Source organism: Condylura cristata, unplaced genomic scaffold (genome assembly GCF_000260355.1).
Source record: "Condylura cristata isolate star-nosed mole 26May11 unplaced genomic scaffold, ConCri1.0 scaffold00041, whole genome shotgun sequence".
Classification (NCBI taxonomy): domain Eukaryota; kingdom Metazoa; phylum Chordata; class Mammalia; order Eulipotyphla; family Talpidae; genus Condylura; species Condylura cristata.
Window position 1 is genome coordinate 2,835,269 of NW_004567142.1, and position 8,085 is coordinate 2,843,353.

An 8,085-nucleotide genomic window follows, 5' to 3' on the forward strand; every position below is an offset into this window, starting at 1 on the left:
AAAAAAAAAGTAAAAAAAAAAAGTTCATCTTATTCCTTCTAAGTTTTGTGTTTTTAAGTGCACTTAGTGCATTCACAGTATTGTATGTCAACGCCGTATATAAGTACTAAACCTCTCTCTGTCTCTCTCACACACACACAGAGGGCAGGAATGCTTAAATGTTTCTCTAACAGGAAAACATAATAAACTGTTTGGCGTCAGCAGCAGCCTGTCTGTCATGTAGCATAACTGATGTGGTGCTCTAGAGATTATAAATAGACTCCAGGGAAGTGATTTTCAAATGTCTGCACACATGAGAATTCTCTCTGGAGTATGTCAAAAATAAAAATGGCCAGCCCTTCCCAGACTGATCTCATCAGCACCAGCCGGCGCACCCCACAGCAGCTGGGGGAGCACGCTCACTCTCCTCTCTCCGGAGGGTGCCGTTCTCTGGACAGCTGTGCTGAATCTGAAGTTGCTTGAGTCCTTCACCTGAGCTCTGAGCATTCATGGCTGCCCTGGTCATTTCTGGAAGTTCTATTTGGTTCTTTTTCCAACTTCCAGGTAAAAGGATCATGTTTTTACAACCCCGCCATTTATCCTTGTCACAAACACAGGCCTAGATTATCCAAAGGCTAAAGTACCGACAGCTCCTGCAGCGGGTGCCCCACAGGGGCCCCGGAGGGCCCCCTGAGAAGGTGCACTAGAAGCTTGAGCCTTAAAGGTGACGATAAAAAGTCACTGGCACCTCCACACAGTCTAGATGTTTCCACAGCACTTCAGGGTCAGGGCCATTTCATGCTTCGTGACTATAAACGCGTGGAATCAACAGAACAGCCCAATGTACAGATCCCAAAACTGAGGCCCACAGGAGTGACAAAACTGCCTGGGGTCACACAGAAAGTGGCACAACTGAGGTTCACTGGCCAGTGCTCCAGCTTCAGGCCACACAGAGCTTGGACAGCACCACACAGTGCTGAGGGTCCTCGTGCCTGCCACAGGCCCCTGTCAGACCTGTGAGGCGAGGGCTCTGCCCCGTAGGGGAGGAAACCGGACGTGCCAAGTCAAGAGGAGTGGACAGCTGTGGGAGTGGACAGCTGTTACCTGGAAGAGGAGTCTGTGCCTCTGGGCTATGCCCACACATAAGATCAGACGCTGAGCTGCCTGTCGCCTGCACTCCGCACCAGACACGCATACTCTGCACCGGGCCTGAGAGCCTGACTCTGTCTCCTGACTCTTCACAGGAATCCCGCGTCTGTCACACCCTCATTGGATAAATACAGAGATGGAGGTTTCCACAAGGTCACGCTGCTTGACCAAAGTCATACAGCTAATTAACAGTGCCAGATTGCAAACCCCAGGGCCTCTATCCTTTGGGCAAATGACTTTGGGGATCCACCCTTCCAGCCACACTCCCTTGGTCTGTCCTGAGCCCCCTCGAATGCAGCACAACGTGGGGGAAATGGTGCCATTCCAGGTCTGGCCCTCAGAAGCCCTGCAGCTCCCAGGTCTTCCCTCCTGGAAATCTGGCTTTTGGGAGCCCTAAGAGGCGGCGGGGGAAACAGCCTCCTCCTGGGGAGCCCCTGGCAAGCTGGGGTTAAGGAGGTAGCCTCAGGAGCAGTGCAGGCAAGGACTGCCTGGGAGTTAAAGGGGCTTCCGAGCTGAGGCCAGAGAAATCCAGGAGGCCAGCGACCATAGTACAATTTAAGATCCTTGCGCGGGGCAGTGACAGAAAGACTAAGTTTTAAGGTCAGAGCTGGAAGCTGGGCACAGCTGCCCGGGGTACACCCGCTGGGAATGCCAGTCACAGAGGACGAGAGGGAAAGGTTTCCAATCTCCTAGGCCCTGGCCCATCAGTGTCCTCACCCCTCCCTAGCATCGCTGCCTGGGAGTCGCTTCTTTTTTCCGTCTAAGTACATTTTATCTTTAATTTCTAATTAAAGATTTGTTTACCTCCGCTTATTTATCTGAGGATCTGTCTAAGAATTTCCTTCGGCAGCTTCAAGGACAAGAACCCTGGTGATTTGGGGTTTAACTTCCTGTCTTTGAGGGCCTCCCTGGTTAAGCTGCAGCACTGTGAAGCCAACAGCAGCCACAGCAGCACGAGTTCAATCCCTGGCCAGGGAGTGACCCACGGGGTGCAGCAGACCTCTCCTGTCTCCTCGCTGCTCCCCTCAGCAGTGTGTTTCAGTCCATCTGCCCATTCTGCTCCCCACTCTGCCCCACTCTGTCTCTGGTAAACCCTCTCACCTCCTACACTGCTGCCTGCACTCCAGTTCTTGTATGCATAAATACATCTTTGAAGAAAAAAAAAAGACTTTGGCCTTCGACCGCAGCAGCAGCAGCAGCAGCACTGAGGGGTGCTACTGGCATCCCCCCTCCTGCCTCAGGCAGGATACCCCCCCTCCAGCTCCCCAGAGAGACCAAGGCTCTGGGGGATTCTGAGCACAGGCGCGGCCAGTGAGGCGGCCCACTCGGCCTTCTAAGAGCATCTCCAACACGCCCTGCCCTGCTGAGCTCTGCTCCTTTCTGGGCCACCTGCTGTCCTCCGGTGGGCGAGGTCACACCCGAGCCAGGAAATCGGCCAGCTCTGCCTTCCGAACAAACCTGCGGCTTCGTCCTTACTAGGGGAAGAGAAAGGGTTCAGTGGTGACCACCTGAGCCCCGCGATCCAATGTAATCACAAATGCTGGACGAGAAATCAGGGGCTCCGGAGGAGATATCCTCAGAACACCTCACCATCCTTGCTGTGTTCCTGCCGAGGTGTTACTCCAACCACAGGGCGCCATGGAGAGCTGCAGCGAGGACACAGGGCCCTCTGGCTTGGCCTGTCCAAATGCCAGGGCCCGCCAGTGTCACGCAAATCCAGGAAGGAACAGACACTGTGATACCGCAGGGGCAGCAAACGGCTTCTGTAAAGCGCTACTGAGCAAGTATCTCACATTCGTGGGCCATACAAATCCTACCCTGTGGCCACAGACAATATGTGAGTGTGGCTGTGTCCAAATAAAACTTTATTTACAAAGCCGGTATTTACAAAGCTGGGCAGTGGGGCCATATTGCCTTAGTTCAGTGGCAGATTAAAGGGTATTGGGGTCCACCCTCGTGGCTGAGGGGTTAAGTCTCAGCACTATCACCTGTAAAGCAAGGGAGCTCTCCCCCTATGGTACAGCAGAACTTTTATCTCTTAACAGTCTCATCCCACTGCTCTCCTCAACAGTGTATTTCAATAGATGTGCCTGTTTCTGCCCCCCACTATGCATAAATAAGTAAATCTTTAAATGAAAAAAAAAAAAAACCTGAAGAAAAAAGGGTACTAAATAAGAAATTATGATTCTAGGTTAAAAACAATGATGAGGGCCCTCCCTGGGGCGCAGAGGTTAAAGCGCAGCACTGCACACTGGCCACAGCTTGCAAGTTCGATCCCCACCCCGAAGGTGACCCACAGGGCGCAGCAGACCTCTCCTGACCCGCCCACTGCTCCCCACAGCAGTGTACTTTGTCCATCTGCCTGTTCTGCTCCCCACTCTTGTCTCTGGTGAATCCTCACATCCCCCCCACCTCTGGCCTGTACCCCAGTTCTGTATGCATAAATACATCTTTAAAAGAGTGATGATGATGATAAACAGTATAAAGACCCCCCAGCAAGTCCACCCAATCAGTATAAAATCTGGAAAACAAATCTGGAAAAGTCAGAACATGAGCTCTCTGTTAAATATCGTTATGAACGACGCTTTGGTCATCCAGTGCTCTCTCGTGTAACCGGGAACGGTGTTGTAGAGAATGCCTGTTCTCAGCAGATGCAGGGATGAGCTGTTGGGGGTGACGTGTTATGAGCACAGCTTAGTTTCAAACTGTTCAGGGAAGAAGAGAGAGCGTCTCTACACACACGTGCGTCTGGGAGAAGCCAGAGCGGACCCTACGGTGCAGGCCGGGAGGGTCTGTCACTGCCAGCAAGCGCACAGCCCTCACTTCAACTTCCAGAGGGTCCGACATGAAAATTTTTAACCAAAACCACCTTCATTTCAGTCTATAAAGTACAAACTGTTCTTTTCCCAGAATAATCACAATTAACTTACAAAGACAGCACTAGGCAGTATTTTCATTTCCCTTTCATGGGAAACAGCTTCCTTCACATAATGCAAATGTGTCAACCGTTAAAAAAAATTGTCTGTTTTCTTGTCATTCAGAGAGCAGACAGAGCTGGGCTGTAGTCACCCCAGCCCCTGGGGGCAGCGCCTCCCCCCAGGAGCCAGCCTGCTGTCAGCCTTCCCAGCAGCCGCCTCTGACCTGACTCTTCCTTCTGGTGCGACTGCAAACTCGGTGACTCCTTTCAGCACAGCCCTGACAGGCACCAAATGCCAGCGCACACCCTGGCTCCATTGCCACACACGCGCCTGATATGGTCAGGCCCGGGCCGCCCCGAGTGCACCCACTGGACAGCAGAGCCCTGGCTGAGGCCCACAGGCCCCGTGATGCCCGCCTCGGCCTCTACACTGTCTCTGCTCGGTCACACAGGGCCCCTCAGTGGCTGCCAAACAAGCCAGCTCGCTGTCGCCTCCTATGCAGACAGCTCACCACCCAGATAATGGCTTGCTCCTCCTCAACTTGCATCTTCGGGGAGGGCTCCCTGTGTGTCCCACCGCAGCTTACGATGCCCCACCAGAGCTGTCACTGCTGCCCAACATACTTCACTTCTAACTATTTATTGCCTCCAACACACCTAAGAATGCAAGGTCTCGGGCTCTCCATGGTGGCGCAACAGGTTAAAGCACCACATTCTGAAGCTCTCCAAAGCCACTGCAGCACAAGTTCGATCCCCCGCCAGGGAGCTGACCCCCAGGGCGTGGCAGACCTCTCCTGACCTGCCGCTGCTCCCCTCAGCAGTGGATTTCAGTACATCTGCCTGTTCTGCTCTCCACTCTGTCTCTGGTAAATCCTCTCACCCACCACAACTCTGGCCTGTACACAGTTCGGTAAGCATAAATAAATAAATCTTAAAAAAAAAAAAAAAAAGAATGCAAGGTCCCTCAAGAAATGATGCTTTGCTTTTTCTTCTGTGCTGTATCCACAACTTCTACACAAGTTGTGCTGTAAGCCACAACTTCACGTGTCATGTCCATTTCCTCCTCGCACCAAACCGTTAAGCATCACTGACAGTACAAGCACACACACAGTGTACCCCAAGTGGGAGTAAACTGCATCTGTGACTACTGGGGGGCAGTTCACGGGAGGCCCATGAGGTGCCCAACACACTGCCGGGCACAGTAAAGCTGCTGCGAGCGCCCGCTGCACAGAGAGGGAAGCCTGCTCGGAGGGCGGAGCGACCGGCCCGGCCATGGGGCTGCGGACACGGGGCCCTAAGTCTGACTCAAGAAGCTGCGCTCCGCCCCATGTCTCGGTGTTCGCGAGAGAGGCAGAAGCAGAGACCAGCTCTGGGAAGCCCTCGCCCAGGACTTAAGTCCCACCTCCTTGTCTGACCTCAGCAGTTCTGCTCTCAAGCCTCATTTTTCCTTTTCTATAAACTCAGGAAAGTTAATTTTCCCTCCCCCGACAGGTCAGTAAAATAAAAAGAGAGAGAAAAGCCAGATGCAGCAAAGGCGGGGTCCAAGGTTTCCAGGCTCCCAGGCCCGGCCTGGCCACAACTGGGGCGCCATGTCAAGTGGCTCCCACGGCCCTCGCCTGTGCGAGGCCGCCCCAACTTCACCAGGCTCCCTGGGCAGGAATGAGCATGCTGGGCGTCAGCTTTAAGTGGAAACACTGAGGGCAGAGACCCAAGTTTACCTCCCCTCCAACCTGTGCGTCAGGACCACACCTTTCCCCTGGGGAGACGGTAACCACAGGAGGGGTGAGTCCACAGTCCACTTGATGAAGGTGAATACAGAGAAGCTGGACTGTGGGCTAAGCACTGGGACCTCAGCACTGGCTTGGACCATTGTGGCACTGGACCAGAAAGTGTTCAGGACCTGAAGTTCTCACCGTCTTTACACCTGTCAAGTGGTGACCGGTCTACACGCCTCCCGCCTCTGCTTACAGCAGGAAGTGGCTGAAAGAAGACTGGTCACACACAAGGAAAACAACCAGTGAGGGTCAAACTATAGCTCATATGAAAGCACTTCGCATTCGAAGATCTGCAGCTCTGGCAGAGGCGCACCACCACCACAGAACCAAGAGTCCAGCACCCTGGGAAGCAAACTTGAAGCACCCAAGTATAGGGGGAAAACTTGTGTTCCCTTTGCACATGCTCCCCCCTCTTCCTCAGCATCATGTCTGTCTCTGGTGATGTTCTCTCACCCTCCAGGTCCCAGTTTCCTCCACCAGGAAGCCCTCTCTGAACCCCATGCCAGGTCAGGCTTCCAGTAGACTCCCCCATCCCAGCTCTGCAAACTCTGGCTCACCACTCTGGCAGGATAAGTCTCCTTATTCCATGCTTCCACAGATTTACAAAAAAAAAAGCTCATCTTTTGAGTTTCCTGTGTTCTGCAGGTCTCAGCTCGAGCGGCCTCCTCTAGACCATCTTCCTGACCCAGGCCCTGGGGTGAGGCAGGCCATAACTTCCACTCTATTCTGGGTTAATATAAACAGTTATGGGCCCTCCCAGGTGGCACAAGGAGTTAAGTGCAGCACTATGAAGATATCTGCAGCCCAGACTGCAACATGAGTTTGATCCCCAGCCAGGGAGCTGATCCACAGGGGCGCATTAGACCTGTGCTATCTCCCCAGAAGTATATTTCAGTCAGTCTGCCTGTTCTGCTTCCCACTCTATCTCTAGTGAATCCTCTCACCCACCACACCTCTTACTTGAACCCCAGTTCTTGTATGCATAAATAAAAATAAGTCTTAAAAAAAAAAAAAACAGGCCAGTCGTATGTCAGGTGTCTGTCAATAGTCAAACGGCCTGTCTGCCGAATAAATAAACGAACTGTGTGCATGTGAATGGATTAGTGAAAGGATGAATGTCTAGTTAAAATTTAACTCTAGATAAAGTTACCCTTTTGCCAGATTGCCTGATCCCAGACATAGCCCCGAGTCACGCCCCTAAGTGAGGCTATTTCCCGGGCAAACCGACATCCTAAACAGATGATATACAAGCACCTCTTGCCTCCTGGGACAAGAGAGAAACTAAGGCTACGGGTGGCATCTCGAAAGCAAAACACCCACACAAATTCTCCCTGATAACCCCGTCTCTGGTCCTCGCGGCCCTGGAAAGCCCCACCCAAATTACTATTGTCCCTTAATTTATAGGCTCAGCGAGACGTCAATCTCTACGCGCTCTTTACTCTTATTGGCTGATATTCCCAACTCGGGCGCAGGCACCCTACCCCGCCCCCTACTCACGCCCGACCTCACTATTGGGCTACCCAAATGCCCCTCTCTGAGGAACCCTTCCTATTGGCTGCAGAACTTGACCGGTTCGGACCTTGATTGGTCTGAAACAGGGTCCCCTGAGCAACCACCTGAGAGGGTTTGGAAGGAGGAAAGGTTGGAGGGACGTAGGGTCAGACTCACGCTGAGCCGGCGGGAGGCAGATATAGTTCTTGAAGAACTCGCTGCGACGGGCGGCTTCCTTAATACGGTTGGCAAGAGGCTTGCTGACCTGCCGGATGCCCAGGTATAACAGCTTCGCCATAGGAAACGCGCCCACCACCATCTTGGCGGTCGCACGGGGGCACGCGCAACCTTGCTGACTGGGCGGGGCGCCTCCGAAGCTCCCTCCTCCCCCGAACGCCCGTCGCCGTGCGTGAGTGCGTGCGTGCGTGCGTTCGTACGTACGTGCGTCCGCTGGAGGTGGGGGGACTGCCGGGGCGCTCCTGACGTCACCACGTCGACGCGGGCGCCTGGTCGTCGGTTTTCTGAATATGCAAATAGTGGCGGAAGTGAGGCGGTGAGAGGTCGGTGCCGTTAAACGTCTGCTGGGGAACGGTGAATGAATCCCCACGGCCGCCGCGCTGATGTCACTGGCCACTTCGTGACGTCACACACCTAGGCGGCTTCTCCACCCTTGAGGCTCTTAATTAGGCCTAATTAGGGCAAATAAATCCCCAATACACATCCCCGGCTCGTTACAGCTCTCACTGGGAGGCAGTTGGCTTCACAGCGAGACCT

The 8,085-nt window shown here is 53.5% G+C and overlaps 1 protein-coding gene across 1 annotated transcript in view; it reads right to left on the reverse strand.

The window, feature by feature from the left end:
* Positions 1 to 7,674, reverse strand: part of LOC101634807 (optic atrophy 3 protein-like) — a 26,662-nt gene extending 18,988 nt beyond the window's left edge. The window contains exon 1 of the mRNA XM_004694202.2: positions 7,489 to 7,674. Within this exon, the coding sequence (XP_004694259.1) occupies positions 7,489 to 7,630 (142 nt within the window). The 5' untranslated portion in view covers positions 7,631 to 7,674. The remainder of the gene's footprint in view (positions 1 to 7,488) is intronic.
* Between the last annotated feature and the right edge of the window lie 411 nt (positions 7,675 to 8,085).